The sequence below is a fragment of the Danio aesculapii genome, chromosome 15 (assembly GCF_903798145.1).
Source record: "Danio aesculapii chromosome 15, fDanAes4.1, whole genome shotgun sequence".
NCBI classification, from domain to species: domain Eukaryota; kingdom Metazoa; phylum Chordata; class Actinopteri; order Cypriniformes; family Danionidae; genus Danio; species Danio aesculapii.
Genome location: NC_079449.1, coordinates 5,425,178 through 5,448,129, shown reverse-complemented (window position 1 = coordinate 5,448,129; position 22,952 = coordinate 5,425,178). Strand labels below are relative to the sequence as shown.

The window sequence follows — 22,952 nt, the reverse complement described above, 5'->3', positions numbered from 1 at the left end:
CGTACATGTCTCTGATGTCAAACGAACCCAGGTGTGGACCAAAAGTGCTAGTGTGAAGGCACCCATTGAAGAAAAAAGACCACAGTGGCTTTTCACACTGCAGCAAATTCCAGTTTTCTATTTGATATTTGGCGTCAGTTTATCAGGAAGTGACAATTTTGCATGGAGCCAGATCAGTCTCAAAAATAATGCATTTGCATTCATAAAATTCATAAATCAAATGGATTTACATAACAAAATAAATGTATTTACAGCATCAATTTCATGGGATACTATTCAAGCATAACATTCTGATCACAGAAGTGATCGACGAAATGATAATTAGATTCTGATAATGCCAGTAGGTGGCAGCAAGTGATTGTATTACTAAATGAGTCATTTATTTAACCGATTCGTTTGAATCATTGATTCGTTCAGTAAGATTTGCTACTGAATGCATTGAATCCAGCCATTCGCAAATGACACAAGATCATCGTACTCAATATTACTGCTATATAACGTTACTCCGCTCATTTCGTTAATGGCTGTTGCATATAAATATTGGCTGTGCAATGTGACCATTTTACCACGGATTATGAGAGCTGGTCAGCAAAATAAAACAAATGACATGCTAAGATACCTAACTATGACGAGAGTCTGAACATTTGTATCAGTCTGTCAAAATAAAATTGCTTAAAGCCTTACTATGATGTTATTTAAATGACAAATGTCTAATAATACTGCTTAAACAATTTATTTTATGTCATATAAAATAATAATAAGTAAATGGTGGAGCTGCTTGAGTTTCAGTAAGGAGTCTTTTGATTGGTGGATTAAAAACTCACTGCGATTGGCTAAACAGTAGCGAATATCCTCCAGAAAACATGTGTATGAATCATGTCATGCCAGGAAGGTCTCAAAAATACTGCACACAAACTCAGGACTCCGGTTTCATGTGAGTATTTTCAAATGCACATTCAGTAGTTCATAAATACATCTAACATAAATACAAAAATGTTCAATTCAATTCACCTTTATTTGTATAGCGCTTATACAATGTAGATTGTGTCAAAGCAGCTTCACATAAAAGGTCACAGTAAATAGGAACAGTGTAGTTCAGTTTGTAGTGTTTAAGTTCAGTTCAGTTGAGCTCAGTTCAGTGTGGTTTAATAATCACTACTGAGAGCCCAAATATTGAAGAGCAAATCCAACGATGCGCAGCTCTACAGATCCCGAACCATGCAAGCCAGTGGCGACAGCGGAGAGGGAAAAAAAACTTCACTAATTGGCGAAAGTGAAGAAAAAAAACCTTGAGAGAAACCAGACTCAGTTGGGCACGACCATTTTAATTTCTCCGCTGGCCAAACGTCTCGTGCAGAGCTGCAGTCTCAGTGGCGGAGGCTGGAAGCTGGCCTCAGCGAAGACTCGTCTGTCTCTGGAGCGTCACAGGAATCAGTCTCATGTTCTCCACTCTTCCATGACCACCACAGTAGCTGCTCAGGATTCGGCCAGGTCCAGGATATGGAAACCTTGGGATCCTCTCGTCGTTGGTCTTGGATCGAATCAGTGACTCTGCATAGTCTGAGGGCCTCGGGAAGAGTATCCCCAGGTGGAAATGGAGAATAAAGAGAATAATTTGCGTAGCTGCTGTTCATAGTGTATATCAACAAGATGCAGAACCTGTGTGGAAGCCCGCTAAGTGGTGCACTAAGTGTATGCTTTACTAAACAGATAGGTGTTTAATCTAGTTTTGAATTGGGAGAGTGTGTCTGAGCCTCGGACTATCAGGAAGGCTATTCCAGAGTTTATGAGCCATAAATGAGAAGGCTCGACCTCCTTTACTTTAAATGCATGAGGAAATAATCCAAGAGCTTCAAATATACATAATTGCGTAAACATTTGAAATATGCTCATGTAAGATGCATATGTGAGCATTTGGGAAATATTTTTGCTTGTTACTTGTGAATTGATGAATTGTTTTGAATTTATGAATTTAGCTGTGCATTTATGAATGCAAATGTATTATTGTTGAGACTGATCTGGCTCCATAATTTAGTTCCTTTACTCATTGGATTGAAACGCTGATTTACTCTCAAAGGTTTTGTGTGCAATACCAGTTTGCATCTTTAAGTAAAAAGAGCTACTGATACTAAATGAGAGCGACGTTTTGCTGCATCCGAGTTCAGGTTTATTCAAGTAATTTTCTTTTATTATTTATTTATTTCTTTTGTTTTTTGATCTGCATGTGGTGGATGATAAACCACAGTTTAATTTAGTGACGTCTGCTATCGCTCATGAACACACAGAGGTGTATTTGGGTCTCGTCGTTCTGATGGAAACAGAAAAACCTGCTGCTGTTAATAGCACACAGGCGTTCTCTGGTAGCTGCAGGTGGTTGTGTTCTTCTGGGGTTTTTGGCGGTGTGTCGGATGACCGTCTGGATCTCCCGTGTCCCTGCGAGGCCTGCGTTTAATCTGAGCCGACTCACTTTCCTCAGTGAAAGCAGCTTGAGAGAGTCTGTCATGCCAACAACACTCAAACCAACACTAGCGTAATAAAATCAAGACCAGAGCAGAGGGAAACGGCCAGAGATGCTGCCAGAAATCTGGAGACCAAATAGTTTGTCAGCTTTCACTTGTTCCAAACCTGTTAGAGTATCTTTGTTCGGTTGAACCCAAGGGAAGATATTTTGAAGAATGTTGGAAATCGGTAACTAGGCCTGCATAATATTGCAAAAATCTAACATTGTGTTATTTTGTTACAAATTCACCAGGAACATCGCTATTTGGAAAGATGTGATCATTTTAGATGGAGTGGGATGATTCTGTAGGAGAGTGCATCTGCATAAAATCGTATAAACAATCTATCAATACAATAAAAATTAGGTGCAATTGAAATAAAGTGGGATGACGTGGTGGCGCAGTGGGTAGCATGTTCACCTCACAGCAAGAAGGTCACTGGTTCGAGCCTTGGCTGGGTCAGTTGACATTTCTGTTTGGAGTTTGCATGTTCACGTGGGTTTCCTCTGGGTGCTCCGGTTTCCCCCACAGTCCAAACACATGCGCTATTGGTGAATTGGGTAAGCTAAATTGACCGTAGTGTATGTGTGTGAATGAGTGTGTATGGATGTTTGCCAGTGATGGGTTGCAGCTGGAAGAGCATCGTAGTGCCATGTATTATTTCCTAAGGAAGCGTCTAAACCCCTCAGCAGACCCAAGATGTGACTACTTTGAAATTTCAATCAAGGATTGTCCCAGCACGCAGCATAAAACATATGCTGGATAAGTTTGCGGTTCATTCTGCTGTGGCGAACCCCTGATTAATAAAGGGACTAAGCCGAAAAGAAAATGAATGAATGAAATAAACTGTTTTATCGTTTTCCGAGTCTAACAGTATTGAGATGTAGTACATGAATAATTAAAATAATTCAATAAAATGAATCGCTATTAATGTTACAAATGGGATTTCTTAAGCCTGAATTATTTACAGAAATTAATATTATACAGTACAGCTCGGCTGATTAGGATTAGGTCGATAGACAATGCCATTTTGAACAGTTTATAAAGAAGGTACCGCTGGATCGCATCTCAATATAGTTGTTAAACGTGATATTTAATTCATCTTGGCTCTATCTAACGACTCTTCGGTCTTTTGAATCTATCAGGTAACGTGTCAGAGCGTCAGTACACTGCTTCAATCTTTCGCTTTCATTCTTTTACTTGGTAAAAACCTTAGCAAAAACCTCAGATACTGTTGGTTGGTTCCTGTTGGTTGTGCACCTTTTTTACTAACCAAGTTTGTCGACGCCATTATAAGGACCCAGATCACTCTGCCTATTCATGCCAGAGTCCTGCGGAAAAAGTGACTGACTGGTGGTAATTTGTGTGTAACTCATCTTTATTTATTTATGATTTGGTTATGGGCAAAACAAAGACCATGCGAGTCAGGTAGTTGAAACGGTAGGCTACAAATAAATAATTAATTTACTGCTGCCTACAACAACGATGCCATCGTCCATCGCGATGTTTCACATTACACATGGTACGATGCCAAATTGGTCAACATCGCCCATTCCTATGGGCCGATAAACGGTATCGCATCAAATCACGATCATTTATGTCAATAACAATGATAATCTTTGGACTTTTTTTACTCTATATTGATGTAAGAGCCAATCACACAGCAGAAATGTGCAACAATGGGAATGTAAAAGTGTGTTGATTATTAGAGATTTTTACATTTTTCTGCCACCATTTAATGGAATTTTTGTGGCTTCAGTCACTGTTGGGGTACTCTTTTAAATCTGAAAGCATTAACTTACATCAAAATATATATTTTTATCGTTCAATATGTAAAATAACTATCTAGATTGCATTTTTGCCGTATCGCCCAGCCCTATCATACTGGCACAAGCCTCAAAGACACTTGCTTATGTAAATTTGACAACAAAGTTTACAAACTCAGCATTGCGTAATCTGCTATGTGAATATTGCCAATGATCACATTTCAATATCGATGCTAAAATGATATATTATGCAGCCATAACCAGTAACCATAGACTTCCTTAGAAAGACATACAATTACTATGGAAGTTGGTGGTTAGCATTTTCCAGCATTCTTCAAAATATCTTCTTTTGTGTTTTATTGAAACTTGTAAATCTATGTAACAACTCAAAGATCAATGAATGCTGAGTAGGGCTGCATTAGGCATGGGTCGGTATAAGATTCTGACGGTATAATAACCTTGGATAAAAATATGACTGTTTCCCGGTATTGTGATTACTGCTCTAAAATATCTTCTTGTTAAATGTCTGGGTAAAAGACTAACTTTTTTCCCCTTTGAACACAATGTATTTATTGTAAGATTTATAATAGTTTGGAACAGTAAACATGTCAGGCTGAATAATGAAAATGAATCGTTGACTTCTGTTGTCTTCATTTGTTTCAAAAACACTGATTTCTTTACCATTTAAAACTTCTTTGGATATTTTTTCTGCTGGAGATACTGTCGTCCTAAAAAACAAAACAAACAAAATAAAAAAATGTAAATAAAAACTCTTTCACATACCTTAGGAACGGTATTACAGAACATTTTGGTGGTTTTAAAGCCTTGACTTTTCCAAACCGCGACATACCTTGAAAACGGTTATCGTCCCATGCCTAGGCTGCACAATATTAGAAAGATTTATTTTTTATTTTGCAATAAATATTGCGATATGAATTCAATTTCATCAGATGACTTTAATATCTCTATTTGGAAAAAATTTATAATGTTAGATAGATTGGGATGATTCTGCTGTGGAAGTGCATCTCTATAAAATCAAATAAACAATCTATAAACACAATAAAGAAGAAGGTACAATTGAAATAAACAGTGTTTTATGGTTTTCCGAATATAATAGCATTCAGGTACAGTAATTGAACAATAAAAATAAACAATTTAATAACATTTATTGTGATTTAAGTTATGGATTGTACAATTTGCCTTCATGCTTTAATTATACAATCAGGCCTCAAAAACACATGCAAGTGATGAATTATAATTCCAACTCAACATCGCATATCCTGCGGTGTGACTTTTGCGAATGATCGCATTGCGATATCCATGATAAAACAATATATTTTGCAGCTCAAATGCTGAGTTAACTTTAATTTTTGGCTGAATCATCTATTTAATAGTGCAATATGTAGGATTGATATTTTGTAGTCTAAATTCAAGATATTAGAGAGGATTTTTTAACATCGAGCCCTCCTCTTCTGAATTTACACATATGCAGGTTGCCAGATTGGTGACAAAAAAAGTTCACGAGCATGAGTGACGAGCCATAATGCTGATATGCTTCTATACGAAATCATGTCTTGGACTGCAGCGTTAATTTATACTTCAAGGCTTTCATTCTTGACCCACTCACCATTGTACTATTGTTATTTTAGAGGACACTCTTGAAGATATTTGCTTTTAGCACAGTTGGGGAAATGAGTAACTTGGGCTACATTTATATATCCAAGCTAATTGTGTACTTTAATGCAATTAAAAAATTAAGTAAAAAATTACTTAAGTATTGGACAACCTTTGCACTAAAAATATGCATCGTTTTGTTAAACATATGCGTTGATCGATAGTTTGTAGCACTATTTTGTTATTTCTTAATTTTTGTTTGTATCTTTGTCTGTCTCTCTCTCTTTCTTTCTCTCGCTTTCTCAAACCATTGAAGAGTTTTATTTAGTGAGCGACTGAGTTTTTAGAGCCGCAGTGGCAGGATGAGGAACGCTGTTGTGTGTGTGTGTGTGTGTGTGTGTGTGTGTTGTGAATGTGTGGACGCTGCACTCTTCATTTCTTATCTCTGAACTGAGCTCTCAGTCTGAAGAACGACATGTTCTCTGACGGCTCCGACTTCCTGTCCATCTACACTCTGTGGGACTATTGTAAAGCTTATTTCCTGTGAGCCATGACACAGCTTTCCTTCTGTTTCCCACTCTTTTATTTGAGTTAGATAATATATACATATGATTATATTTATTTACAATTTATTAAATATTTGTCTTGTTTGTGGAATGAGCATTATTTACTTTGTGTATCTTAATTTTACTATGTATACATTATGTAATTATTTGTTCATTATTCATATATTCAGTACTGTGTAAGTCATGACAGCTCATTTGAATAGAGAATTTGTCCAATATATAATATAGTAAAATATAGGGTTGATGTTTCCTAGTGATGGGTTGAAACTAGGCTTGTGCCGGTATTCGGTAATGCGATAAATCAGGGTAATGAATATGCACGATATTGTTATCGCAGGCACTTCAATATACAGTGAAAAATAATAGATCCGAATTTATATTCTTAGAACGCGCCTTAGCTTATTTTCCATCAACCGCTTGAAGAAACACTGCGTATATGCTGCGCAGAACTGATGCGCACTCTGATGTAAACAATCCCCGCATGTAGAAGCACTGTGTGCCGCTGCCACCGCTCTCTAATTCTAATCCTCACACGAAGAAGAAGCATGGCGGAAGAAGGAACGCTGCCGACAATTTATCCCCCTTCAAAAAAAAAGTCAGAGGTTTGGAAATATTTTGGGTTCCAAAAAAATACAGAGGGATTGCTGATCGAAGATGGTTTCCCTTTGCACATTCACTTTGATATAATTGCTCAAGTTTACTTTTATATTGTGTATTGTTTTATTTATATTTATTTGTATTTAAATGTTTGAAGTACTTTTAGTTAATTAAAAAGTTATTAAAGTTACTAAGTTGACGAAACTGAAGTTTTTTGTGTTTTTTTTTACCTGTTTCTCTAGTAAAATTACAATATCGTGATAATACCGTATACCGTGATAAAAGCTCAATCAATTAATCGCAGCATGAAAATGTGATACCGGCACATGCCTAGTTGAAACTGGATAAGTTGGCGGTTCATTCCGCTGTGGTGACTCCAGATTATTAAAGGGACTAAGCTGAAAAGAAAATGAATGAAAATAGGGTTGAAAATATAAAGTAAAAACTCTAAAATTAATGATTTTTTTATTTATTTACTTTTGTTTATTTATAATTTCCATATTTGAATACAAGATCAAGTTGCATTGTACGAGTTGTATTGGCATGACATTTAGTACAGTATTTCCAAAGCATTTGAAATGTTTTAAATGTGTTATACCTTAACATCAAATTAATAAAATATATAGAAAATAAAAATAAATGACATAGAACAAATAATATTTTTGATAAATATAATAATAATAATAGTAATAATAATAATAATAATAATAATAATAATAAAGTCTAGGTTATTTTAATAAGACACATGGATTTACATTAACCATTTCTTATGGTGTGTAGGGTGTACACACATTTTGCAGCCAGATACAGCATCTTCAACTTAAGCTAAGCAAAATTAAACTTTAACTTTAATTACTATTTGTATTTTTTCTTGCCTTCAAGACTAACTGAATTAAAATGACTTTTTAAATAAAAGTTTATTTGCAATGACATTTTCCAGCTATTTTTAGCTTGCGTAAACGAAAACAGCTCCTGTGTTTCTCCTGTAATTTGACTCCAGTTGTGTCATCTTAACAGCTCAGCAGTCAGCAAGCAGTGACAGAGCAGTCATTGACTTCTGTATGATTGAGCTCACAAACCAGCTATTAAAAAAGCTGGAGTTTAGTGCACATGCAGACAGACGTCTCTCTGTGTCCACATGCTGACTGTTCACTTTTTAACAGGACACATTTAAGGCATAGGCATAGTTCAGCCAGAAATGAAAATGAATGGTTTTCTCATGGGGGCGACACAGTGGCTCAGTGGTTAGCACTGTGGTAGGTCACTGGTTCAAATCCCGGCTGGGTCAGTTGGCATTTCTGTATGGAGTTTGCATGTTCTCTCCATGTTGGTGTGGGTTTCCTCCGGTTTCTCCCGCAGTCCAAACACATGCGCTATAGGTGAATTGAATAAGCTAAACTGGCCATAGTGTAGGAATGTGAGTGTATGGGTGTTTCCCAGTACTGGGTTGCAGCTGCAAGAGCATCCGCTGTGTAAAACAAATGCTGGATAAGTTGGTGGTTCATTCCGCTGTAGCAACCCCTCATGAATAAAGGGGCTAATGAATGAATTAAATGAACGATGTTTACTCATTCATTGCTTGTTTCAAAGCTGTTGGGTTTTTTTCTTCTATTGAGCACAAAAGATGTTTTGAAGAATGTTGGTAACCGGTATCCATTGACTTCCATTGACTTTTTTTTTGTTCTTACAATGGAATGGCTAAATACATTCTACAAATTATCTTCTTTTTTGTTCAACAATTTGAAATATCACTTTTAATCTGTTATCTTTATGTTAAGCTGCTATGTTAAGAGTATAGTAATAGACAGTTTTTAATAATTTTAATAATATATGCAAAATAACATATAAATAATTTAACATATTGGTAAGAGGTGACTGTTATTGTTATTTGTAGTTTATTTATATATATATATATATATATATATATATATATATATATATATATATATATATATATATATATATATATATATATATATATATATATAATATATACACATACATACATACACACATACATACACACATTTATATATATATTCTTTGTTTGATTTGTAGATGTATAATTGCAATAATTTCAGTAACTTCTTGATTTTATTATTATATTAAGCTGCTTTGACACAATCTAAATTTCTATAAAAGGAAATAAAGATGAATTGAATTCAACAAAAAAAGTAGTAATGTAACGTGTATTTATATGGTGCATTTATTGTGTATGGCCATACACACCCAAAGCACTTGGCAATCATGAGGGGGGTCTCTCCATACCACCACCAGTGTGCAGCATCCACTTGGATGATGCGACGGCGGCCACAGGACAACGGCGCCTAAAGATCGCTAACTAAAGAGGGGACGGGTGGGGGGCTGTGTCTGTTATCGCCACTGTGTATTATCTTTAAAAGGAAATATTAGCTTTACTGTTATTAGTTTAATTCATACTAGAAGCTAGAGGGCGCCCTTGCACACAAACGCCACACATGCATTACAGAAGTTAATAAATCCACTATAGCTGAGAAAATATTAATATATAAGCAATTAAAATACATAAAAACAAACACAATTGTAGCACTATATATGGTATATTTATCGCTGTTCACCAGGTTTTTATAGAAGAACTAGATTTATAATACAGGTCTAATTAACCTAGTCTTTGTCACTGTATCGAATGCTATAAAATATTTTGGTTTCTTTTCCATTCTATGATTTTAAAACCACGTCTGGTCACAAAAAAAGAGGTTTCAAACCCTAGACTGATGTTATGAAGTAAATTTGGAATTAAAGTCAGTAAATCTCTGTAAACGGGCTCACACACACAACTTCATAACAAAAAGAATAAATATATATAATATGATTATATTTTCATTTAGTGCAAATTAATGTACTCTATTAATGAACAAAAACTAAAAGAAGTAAAATATTAGATGTTAAAAAATGTTAAAACTTCATGTCTCAGACCAATTGTCCCCACAAGTATAGCAATACCAGTAAATTTAGATTTTGTGGGGACTTTTTTTTGGTCCCCACAAGGAAAACGACTCTTATATCACACAGAATTAAGTATTTAGAGAATGTATAAATGCACATTGTTTCCTGTGAGGGTTGTGTTTAGGGGAAGAGGGATAAAATATACAGTTTGTACAGTATAAACATCATGATGTCTATGGGAAGTCCCCATAAAGATGTATGAGTGAGTGTGTGTGAATGGTTTGTGGTTCTGCTGTTTGCTGTGAGGGTTAATAATGTTCTCTCAGTGGACTGAGTAACCCGAGCCACTCGGACTCTCACAAAGACAGGAAGTGCTATAAATAAATCAACAAATAAACATGGCATCCAGTGAGCGGGACGTCCTGCTCTGAGCCTCTGCTACTGTTGCTGCTACTAGCTTCCAATAGTGTAATGGATTTATAATAGACTTTTGTAACATTTTGAATACATTTACTGACCACACACCATTTTTGACATTTTGATTGGTTCAAGATGGGGCTTTATGATATGGGCAAAAGAAACCTATCATGATTTTCTTGAACAATATTGCAATTCACAGACAGACTGAATCTGTGTTTACAGTGTGAATCTGAAAACATTTTTCAGAAGAAAAACAATTAGATCCTTATCGAAGACCTGTAACATGCCTCTAAAACAGACATAAAATAAAAATCCCCTAGTAAAGCTGTAACAAATTGGAGACGCGTGGATTGCGTGTACATATTGAGAGCGGCACACGGTATTCCAGGCAAACCCAGCTGAAAACATCTCTTTTCAGACACCCTTTAAATGTAGCTGTTCAGAATGCCACAAAGCGAGTCACGTAACAAGAACTGACCAATCGGCTTCATATTTTGTATGGAATATACACACATCGGTTACCTCAAACAAATACAAGACCCCCGAACACCCAAGTGCGTTTAAGTCTGTCCATACATAAACCTTGTATCAGAGCTGAAGCAATGTTTTGTTATTTGTCATCCTCTGAGAAAATGGTTGATGGTCATCGAGCAACAACAAAGTGACCGCATAGGATGTGGAAAATGCTGAAGGATGAAATGCGTTCGCACTTTCCACACGCATTTAGGCACAATATATGACTGACTTACAAATGACCTGGTTCTGCCATCCATCAGCCTTCCTGTATCTAAAGTAACTTAATTCCACACTTAATGTAAACACAATGTAAAAACAGAGCTTCTGCAGGTTACGTCACATCAAATTTAAGACTTTATGACCTTTTTTTGACACCATTATGAATGAAATTTCAGACTTTCACATGGCGAAACGCTAATAATTTTCAGTAATAACCAGTGGAGTACTTGCCCCATTAAAATTCAGTTGTTTCTTAGCCACATATTTAAAATAATGTGTCAAAACAAGCAAACTTTAGTTATATACATAAATGTTTTTATTAGCATAACCTTTTAAAAAAAAACACATTTTAAAAGCTAGAATAAACACAATTTATGCACAACATAAATTTATGCATAAAAACATGGAGAATTGTTAAACAAATGTTATTGTAAGATGTAAGAAAGACAATTAAATCATGTTGCTAAATAGTTCATAAAAGTTAATTTTGTTGTTCGTTTTTTTTTTTTTTTTTTAAGATGGATTTGTTGGTTGCACCGATTGGCCATAGCTTTACATGGACAATTGGTGAAAACTAAGACCTGTTTAAAAGTATTTAAGACCCACAACATCACATTTCAGTGAATTTAATACTTTTTAAGGGCTTAAATTGAGTTTTTGAAATTTAAAACATTTTCAGACTCTTTAAGACCCCGCGGACACCCTGAAAATATATATTTTTTAAATTTCCCCTTTGAACACAATATATTTTATTTTGAGAAACATTTTAAATAATTTGGAGCAGTAAATATGTCCGGCTAAATAATTCAAATGAATCATTCACTTCTGCTGTCTTTATAAGTGTCAAAAGCACAGATTTCTGTACAATTTAAAATGGTGTCTTTTTTTTTTTGGAGTTATTGTTGTTCTAAAAAAAACAAAAAACGTAAATAAAAAATCTTACACACACCTTAGGAACGGTATAGCAGAAAATCTTGACTGTTTTAAAACCTTGACTTATTCAAACCGCGGTAAACCTTGAAAACGGTTATCGTCCCATGCCTACCCACACCACAGATTTTGACGTTTAACAGGGGGGTGTATTACAGATGTGACATTTGCAGTGTGGATAACACATTAATGATGAGTAAATGCAGAGCTTGACCTTCTAGCAGGAGTCAGTCAGAGATCTTCAGATGAAACACACTGATGATGAGACTCTAATACAGTAATATGGAGATATCATCATCATCATCATCATCACACACACACTTCACCATTGTGTGCTCTCTGACTTTCTGAACAACACCTGCTAATGCTTCAAAACTGTGCTTTTATTATTATTCTATAGACACCCAAATATGTCTTATTAAAATGCTGTAAATGTAAGCCATATATATATATATATATATATATATATATATATATATATATATATATATATATATATATATATATATATATATATATATATATATATATATATATATATATATATATATATATATTAGGCATGGAATAACAGTTTTCAAGGTATACTGCGGTTTGGAAAAGTCAAGGTTGTGTAAATTTTCTGTAATACCGTTCCTAAGGAATGTGTAAGATTTATTTTAATGAAGACAGCAGGTGAATGATTTATTTGAATTATATAGCCTGACATGTTTACTGCTCCAAAATATCATAAATCTTCCAAAAAATATAATATAACTTGTTTAAATGGGAAAGTTTTAGTTTTTTTACCCAGACTTTAAAAATAGTATATTTCAGAGCAGTAATCACAATACCGTGAAACCTTGATATTTTTATCCACGGTTATCATACCATCAGAGTCTTATACCGGCCCATGCCTTTTATATTTTATATATATATATATATATATATATATATATATATATATATATATATATATATATATATATATATATTAGCCTTGGATGGTAATATGGGATACAGCAGGATTTAATAATAGCCAAGGTATCAGTTTCAATACCATTAAACCATCATAAAAAGTGCACTTATATAGAAGACGAGGATTAAATATTAAAAATAATTAATTTAATGCCTAAAAATGCATAGGCCTGGTTATCTTCACGGGACAGTGTGGAGGAGAAGGAGAGAGCTGGGATAGATGGCGAGTCACACGCCAAGTGACCTGGTCTAGAAAAAATTTTTTAGTTTTATGCAGAATTTGCAGTAATTCGGATTTCGACTATATGCGACTGGAGAGGCGGTAAATACGCACAAGCCAATTTGCAAATTGCGCAACAAATAGGTGACCACAAGAGATGGACATACCTCAAACCTAAACTCGCATATACGAAACCACCATCCGCTCACTGCTGCAAGGATGGATCAGAGTTCACTTAGTGCAACAGTTTCAACGCCTCCCAATGCAGGACCAACAACATCTAGGTCCACCGCCAGTATGCAGGTACTATGTCCATTGGAAAACCTGTACTGATGCACTGACAAAATTCAGTTCTTGGTGCAGGAAATGGTCTCTTTCCACACAGTGAAAAAACATTGTCTTATCCTTACGTCATCATCTTGTTTATTATTCACGGTAATACCATATACTGGGGTAAAATAAGGAGGAGGTTTGACGGTATCAAAATTTCGAGATATATGGTACAGCGGTGAAGTGTGTGTGCGTGATGATGATGATATCTCCATATTACTGTATTAGAGTCTCATCATCAGTGTGTTTCATCTGAAGATCTCTGACTGACTCCTGCTGGAAGGTCGAGCTCTGCATTTACTGATCATTAATGTGTTCTCCACACTGCAAATGTCATGTCTGTAATACCACACACACACACACACACACACACACACACACACACACACACACACACACACACACATGCAAACAGAAATACATCCGCACACTGAATCTGAAGAGTTCTGAAATCCACAGGATGTTTTGGTATTGTACAGTGACCTCTTATTAAGCATCATGTGCATTTAGATTTCTCAGTTTGCTTTGGTCTTGATTTTCATTGGTGTGTGTAGTAGTGTGGATGGATGTAGTGCTGTTAGTGAAGTCTGTCAGCTGTTGACTTTACTGATCTGCTCAGGTGTTTAGAGCTTGTGTGTGTGTGTAGAGCTAATTCCTTTGAGAGTACCACACCTTTGCGTTTGAGTGTGTGTGTGTGTGTGTGTGTGTGTGTGTGTGTGTGTGTGTGTGTGTGTGTGTGTGTGCTTCATCTCGAGCAGGGAGTGGCGCATGTCAGCTGAGAGAGTTTGATCACAGTGAAACAGAAGCACATTAATGCTACATGTGTGGTGGAGCTTCCTCTCTCATTCATCTGATTTGGAGTGACGACACACACACACACACACACACACACACAACTAATCACAGGCATAGCGTTGGGCTCCCCTTACACACACACACACACACACACACACACACACACACACACACACACACACACACACACATTCAAGCCTGCACAAACACAATGACACACAAACATAAACCATTCTAACACAAACGGCCCAAAATAAACAAAACACTGGGACACACACACACACACACTTAGATGCACAACAGACACACAACACACTAATTCAAACACGCACAGATACATTCACGACACACAAACACAACATAAACAAAAAACAAACACACACACTCTTATACACACACGCACACACACTTCCACATACACCTTTCAAACAGACACACACACACACTCCTCCACAAACACGCACACATTTTCACATACACGCACGCCTTTCAATTACAGATACGCACACACACTTTCTCTTCCACATACAAGCACACCTTTTATACAGACACACACTTCCACATACATACACACACCTTTCTAATAGATACACAAACACAACACACTCTCTTCCTTATACATGCACACCTTTCAAATTCAGACACACACACTCCCACATGCGCACACACACATTCCCTTCCCCCCCACACACATTCTTCCGCAAAACACATACACATTCTTGCACGCATACACACTCGCACTCTAAAGCGGACACTCGCTTACACAAATACATGTCTCTCACACACACACACACACACACACACACACACACACACACAGAGCCACTGTTCACTGTGGTATTTCAGGCCTCATTAAATGGTATTTGTTGACACTGTGATTGTGTGTGTGTGTGTGTGTGTGTGTGTGTGTGTGTGTGTGTGTGTGTGTGTCATTTTAGTATTAAACTCTATTTTATTTCTTCGTTTATTTTGCGTTTACTCATGCATCATTATTTTATGCTGTCATTTTTGTTTAATTTAGTATACACACACACACACACACACACACACACACACACGCACACACACGCACACTGTTACTGGACATAAAGCAAGTTTAAGTGTGTCTTGGATTTCGTTAACAGTGATTTACATATGCAAATTTGCTAAGATCTTTTGTAAAATGACATCTTCCCACCTTAAATATGATATGTCAGTGAACTATTTCAGAGTTTGTCAATCTGGCGTTTGTTGACAGTGTGTGTGTTGTTTTGGTGTGGTGGCTCTGTCTCTGGTAGGTGCCTGCCTGTAGTATGAGGGTGGGGGTGATGAAGGGCCTCATTATCCACTAAACTCAATGGAGTCTTTGTGTGTCGGGCTGTAGGCCTAGAAACCCCTTTCCCAGTGTGATCTGATGCCCGTCTGTGTCCTGCTTCACTAAACTAGTGATCCGCTGGTCAGTTAGTGAGTCGGTGTTAATGAGTGCATCTCTCTCCATATTAGGCTTGATGCGTTTAAAATATAGAGGGGGTATGCACAGAATAGGGTTGTTTTAGTATTACTTGCATATTATTATAGATTTAATCATTTTGAAAAAATATATTTATGTAACAATAATATATATATATATATATATATATATATATATATATATATTATTATTATTATTATTATTATTATTATTATTATTAATAATACTGTTGTGCATTTTCATTTTTAAAAATCATATATTAATATATTTATTATTTAATTAAAAAAAATGTTATTATTATTATCATTATTATTGTTGTTGTTGTTATTGTTGGTATTATTATTATTATTATTATTATTATTATTATCATTATTATTATCATCATCATCATCATTTTTGTTGTTGTTGTTGGTATTATTATTATTATTATTATTATCGTTGTTGTTGGTATTATTAATATTACTATCAAAGCATACAGGCTGAAATGACAAAATAATGACATCAATTCAACTGTCCCCTACCCTGTCTATTTGATTTTAAATCAGTTTATTTATTTATTTATTTTAATAATTTTATTTTTTCAATTCTGTTATTTAATTTTTCGTTTTGATTTTTGTGTATTATTAATTGTGTATTAGAATTTATTATTATTGTTGTTTAATATTATTATTATTATTTCGTATTTATTCAGATTTAAGTGCATTTACTTTAGCAATTCAACAAACATGTTATTATTTTAGATAAATAATAAAGTTTTTTTTGTGCTTCAATTAACATTATGGTACTTGTCTATATATCACATTATAGATTTAATAAATTGAAAATAGCTTCATATTTCCATCCACAATATAGAATATAGAATGTTTCTTTTTTTAGTTTTATTTTCTTATTAATAATTTCGTGATTTAGTAATTTTTCTTTTAGTTTTTAAAAAATATTTTTTACTATTGATAACTTTTGTTTGGGTTATTTATTTGTTCTAGTTTAATTCTTATTTATTTTCTTATGTTAATTTTATTGTATAAATTCTGTTTTAGAATCTTTTACTATTTTTTATTCTGGTTCAGTTTTTAATTTATATAAAATATTGTTTTATTTATGTGTTAATTTTTTCAGTTTTAGTTATGGTACTTTAAAGTTATTTCAGTTAGTAAGTTTCGTTTGAGGGTGTCTGTGGCATCTTAAATCTGAATGTCTAAAATTTAAAGACTTAAAGTCATTTTCCTCTGTCCAAGTAAAGCTACCCAATCGGGCCGACATCCATCCAAATCACCAACAATCCATCTTAATAAAATCAGGGAAAGAAAACTAAAAACATTTACACAGTTAAAAATAACAGAGCCATATATCCCGATACATTATCTTCCATTGATACAAAAACTAAGGCATGAATAAACAGGCTTGAAACTTAAGGGTTTATAACCAGGGATCATACGGTCATGAAAAACCTGGAAAAGTCATGGAATTTTGACATGGCATTTTCCAGTCTTGGAAAAACAGAAAAACCCACTAAGTTTTGGAAAATTCATGGAAAATAAATATCTGTATGCTTGAATATAGGTTAGTTGTCTTTACTTCCATTCTGTCCTTGGCCAATCACATGCTCTCATGTTGTTAGTGTGGTGCAAGCATCACGTAAATCAATTTGACATAGATATAAATGCAAATTGAAACTAAATAGATTGCTGCGTGTTTTAGGATATGCTGTAATAAATTTGATCATGCATGGTTTTTTACCACGCATATGTAGACATTGCATGAAATATTAGGTCATGAAAATTTACTTGAAAGACTTGGAAAAACCATGGTAAAGTCGTGGAAGTTTAGTAGTAAAAATGTGTATGAACCCTGTATAGCAGAAATATGTTAGGTTGAATAGAAGTTATGCTTAATCGATTTAGACCAAAAGCCAACAATTATATATTTTTGATTATTTATGTAATCGTCTCCACAATAAATAAACTTTTAACAATGTTAAACTTGTCATTTAAAAAAAGGAGAAATTAAGAATGTTGTTTAGCATAAAAACCAAGTTAAACTTTGTGTAATATTGACATTTATTTAAGTGTTATTTCAATTTCTTCATAAATTAATATATTTTCTTAATGTTTATTGAAAGTAGCAATGATTTACAGTGGCAAATACTAGAACATTGTCAATTTGTCATTTGTCTTAACACATCAAATGTCATATTTTGTCTGTGATGTATAGAGTAATTCAAAGTTTGTCAAACTGTAGCGTGCAAAAGTAGATGTAGTATTATATTGTCAATTCTTCGGATGTTGATTTTTGAACTGGTTTCCTCTGTAAACTTCTTAAGCACAGCCCGTTTCCTGTTTGCCTGCCTCTGTGACCTCACTTCCACTTGTTTTAACATAACTTCCTGTTTGTTCTAGACTTTCACGGCCTGGTGCAACTCTCACCTGAGGAAAGCGGGAACGCAGATCGAAAACATCGAGGAGGATTTCAGAGATGGACTCAAACTAATGCTGCTCCTGGAGGTCATATCAGGTCAGAGCGCTCATTCAGATTATTCACTCACTCATTCATTCACTTGATTTGATGACGTGGTGATTTACTCACCATTGTTTTCGTTTACTTATTCATTCACTCATTCCTTTACTTGAATTATTCATTCATGCATTTGCTCTCCCACTTGATTGGTTTTCATTCATTCACTTTTTTGCAATCTCGATCATTCATGCATTCACTCTGTAATTTTTTTGCTCATTTCATTAGTCATTTGTTCACTCATTCATCACTAGTTTTATCACTTGCTCATTCTCAATACTCATTAATTTCCCAATCATTTGCTCAAATCACCCCAATCATTTATTCACTCAATCATTAGCGGACTCATTAATTCACTTATTCATTATTCACTTATTCATTTGCTCATTTGCTGCCTCATTCACTCATTTCCTTGCTCATTCAGTCACTCATTTACTCACTTGACTATTCACTCAGTCATTCGCATACTCCTCAGTTTACTTCCTCAATTTTTCACTCACTTAATCATTCACACTTGTGTGCTTAATCATTTGATTCCTCTCTTAATCGTTGACTTGCTCGATTATTCACTCACTCATTAGCCCACCAACTTACCCGATCATTCACTCTCATTTACTCATTTGCTTAGTCATTTGCTGACTCATTCACTCATTTGCTCAATAAATCACCCCAATCATTCATTCACTTGCATTTGCGGCTTATTCATTGTTCACTTATTAATTTGCTCATTTGCAGAGTCACTTAATCACTCATTTACTCGCTCATTTGCTGGCTTACTTATTCACTCATTTACTTACTCATTCAGTCACTCATTTACTCTATTATTCACTCACTCATTGGCTCGTTTCATTAGTCAATTGTTTACTCATTCCTCACTAATTTGCTCACTCACTCATTAACTTGCTCATTCTCTTACTCATTTGCTCATTCATTTTCTGACTCATTCGTTCATTTGCTCAATAAATCACTGCAATCATTTATTTACCCACTATACGCATTAGTTGATTCATTTATTCACTTATTCATTATTTACTTATTTATTTGCTCATTTGCTGACTCACCTATTCACTCATTTCCTTGCTCATTCAGTCACTCATTTACTCATTGATTATTCACTCACTCATTGGCTCAGTCATTCGTGTACTCATTTACTTCCCCAATCTTTTACTCACTCAATCATTCACACTTATGTGCTTAATCATTTGCTTCCTCACTTAATCATTGACTTACTCGATTATTCACTCACTCATTTTCTTGTTCACTCATTTGCTCACCCGATCATTCAGTTACTTATTTATCCATGAACGCACTTGATCATTCACTCTCATTTACTCAGTGATTTGTTGACTCATTTGCTCAATCACCCCAGTCATTTACTAATTCATGCATTTGCTTATTTATTCACTTATTCATTATTCACTAATTTATTTGCTCATTTGCGAAGTCACTTATTCACTCTTTCACTCGCTCTTGCTAGTTCATTTATTCACTCATTTACTTGTTCATTCAGTCACTCATTTACTCACTTGATTATTCACTCATTCATTGGCTCATTTATTCACTTGCTCACTCATTCACATACTCATTTACTTCCTCAATCATTCACCCTTATGAGCTTAATCATTTGATTTCTGACTTCGTCATTGACTCGCTCAATAAATCACCCCAATCATTCATTCACTCGCATTTGCGGCTCATTTATTCACTTATTCATTGTTCACTTATTTACTTGTTTGCTGAGTCACTTATTCACTCATTTAGCCACCCATTTACTGGCTCACTTATTCATTCATTTACTTGCTCATTAAGTCACTTATTTACTCATTTGATTATTCACTCACTTATTTGCTCACTTTCTCATTTGCTCACTCACTTGATTGGCTCTCATTCATTTACCTATTTGCAATCTCGCTCATTCATTCACTTACTAATTTATTTGCTCAGTGCATTAGTCGTTTGTTCGCTCATTCATTCATTAACTTGCTCATTCTCACACTCATTTGCTCCTCATTTGATGACTCGTCCACTCAGTTGCTCAATAAATCACCCCAATCATTTATTTGCGTCTCTTTTATTCACTTATTCATTGTTCACTGATTTATTTGCTTGTTTGCTGAGTCACTTATTCACTAATTTACTTGCTCATTCAGTCACTCATTTACTCACTTGATTATTTACTCACTCATTCATTTGCTCACTCAGTCATTCGCATACTCATTTACTTTTTCAATCTTTCACTCACTCAATCATTCACCCTTATGTGCTTAATCATTTGATTTCTCACTTAATCATTGACTTACTTAATTATTCACTTACTCATTTGCTCACCCAATCATTCAGTTACTCATTTGCCCGCTAAGTCACTCGATCATTCACTCATTTTTTCTGTCACTTTCTCACTCATTTGCTCAACAAATCACCCCAATCATTTATTCACTCAAGCATTAGCTGACTCATTTATTCACTTATTCATTATTCACTTATTTATTATTACTTATTTATTATTATTATTACTTATTTATTTGCTCATTTGCTGAGTCACTTATTCACTCATTTGCTGGCTTATTTATTCAGTCATTTACTTGCTCATTCAGTCAATCATTTACTCAATTATTTACTCACTCATTTATTTGCTCACTCAGTCATTCGCGTACTCATTTACTTTTTCAATTTTTCACTCACTCAGTCATTTATCCTTATGTGCTTAATCATTTGATTTTTCACTTAATCACTTTTCACTCCCTCATTTGTTTTCCTAATCATTCACTCACTCATTTGCCTGCTAACTCGCTAAATTATTCACTTACTCATTTGCACACTCACTCAATCATTCCCTCAATTATTCACTCGCTCATTTGATAGCTCACTCGATCATTCTCTCAATCATTTGATTACTCACTCAATTTATTCACACACTCAATCATTCAATCACTCATTTGCTCACTTGCTCAATCATTCACTCAATCATTTGATCGTTCACTCGATTATCTACACACTCAATCATTCACTCACACATTCATTTTCCACTAACTCACTATATCATTCCCTCACTGTACCATTCACTCACTCAATTATTTGATGGCTCACTCGATCATTCACTCAATTATTTGCTCTCATTCACTTGATCATTCATTCACTCATTCTCTCATCATCTCAGTTATTCACATTTTCTCATTCAGTCACTCACTCGATCACTCAGTCACTCATTTGTACACTTGTGTATTTGCCATATACCTGCGTACGCATTCATTCACATTTATTTGAGCATTCATTCATTCATTCATTCATTCATTCATTCATTCATTCATTCATTCATTCATTCATTCACACTTAAACGCTGTTGTTTATTTGCAATTTTCCAAAGCTGTTTGCAGTATTGCAGAAACACAGAGTTAATGTTTAGCCAAGGAGAGAATAATCAGGTTAATAAATATGCTGATGTGATGGAAAGACTGTGAAACTCATCAAGTGTGTGTGTGTGTTTATACAGGGGAGAGGTTACCAAAGCCTGAAAGAGGCAAGATGAGAGTGCACAAGATCAACAATGTCAACAAAGCGCTGGACTTCATCGCCAGCAAAGGAGTCAAACTGGTGTCCATCGGTGCAGAAGGTATACACACACATTTTCCTCTCTGTATGACTGTATTTTCAAACATATTCTGAAGATGATCAACATTTCCTTGCCCAGTCGAAATGCCACATCAGATGTAAAAGTGTGTGTGCGTTTGGGATATTGCGTGTGTGTTTGGGAAATTGTGACCTTTTGGATCCTCCCTCATGTTGATGCAGTGACCGTCTCGGACAGATTGAGTCTGTGTTTCTGAACACTGTTTGAGTTATTAGTGTTTGCACTGCATGCATTGCCAGCATTTGCATTGCTGCTGCTCAAACATTCTGGTCAGGGTTTATATTATTGGTGTCTTTTTTTTCTGTGTTACTCAACAGTTGTTGAGTAACTGTTTATGTTTATATAGTGGATGCATATGCAAGGGTTACTGTTTATTAGCTCAAACTAAAACATTTAAAAATGTAATAACAATAAAAACATGGTACTAACTGATGCAAATTTAAAAACAAAAAAGCTATTTATTTTCATTTATTTTTTGATAAAACTAACATATAAAAATAATAACTTTGTAGACAAACAAAGCTAGTAAAATGGCAAAAAAAATACTAAAACAGAAAATATTAAATGAAAAAATATAATTTAAAGAAAATGCATAAATTATAATAAAGCACTGATGCATGGCAATAAATATATTCAAAAAAATTTATTAGCATAAAATTAAAATAACAACTTTGTAGATAAACAAAATGGCAAAAAATATATTGTAAAAAATTGCATATTTTAGAATAAAACCCTGATGCATGGATATAAACGTATTATAATTTTATTAGCATAAAACTAAGATATAAAAATATGCTATGTTAGAAAGCACTTTGGTCTATTGCATTTTTTTATAATAAAACCCTGATGCATGGCTATAAACGTATTATCATTTTATTAGCATACAATTAGCATAAAACCAAGATATAAAAATGATAAGTTATGTTAGAAAGCACTTTGGTCTATAGCATTTTTATGTGCTATAGAGATAAAATTGGTTTTATATTGTATATACAATATAGAAATATCAC

The 22,952-nt window shown here is 34.5% G+C and overlaps 1 protein-coding gene across 2 annotated transcripts in view; it reads left to right on the top strand.

Annotated features, from left to right (window-relative positions):
- actn4 (actinin, alpha 4) overlaps window positions 1-22,952 on the top strand; it is a 120,671-nt gene that overhangs the window by 46,384 nt on the left and 51,335 nt on the right. For both annotated transcript variants that reach the window (XM_056473098.1, XM_056473097.1), the window contains exons 2-3: window positions 18,200-18,314; window positions 21,805-21,924. In XM_056473098.1, the coding sequence (XP_056329073.1) occupies window positions 18,200-18,314; window positions 21,805-21,924 (235 nt within the window). The remainder of the gene's footprint in view (window positions 1-18,199; window positions 18,315-21,804; window positions 21,925-22,952) is intronic.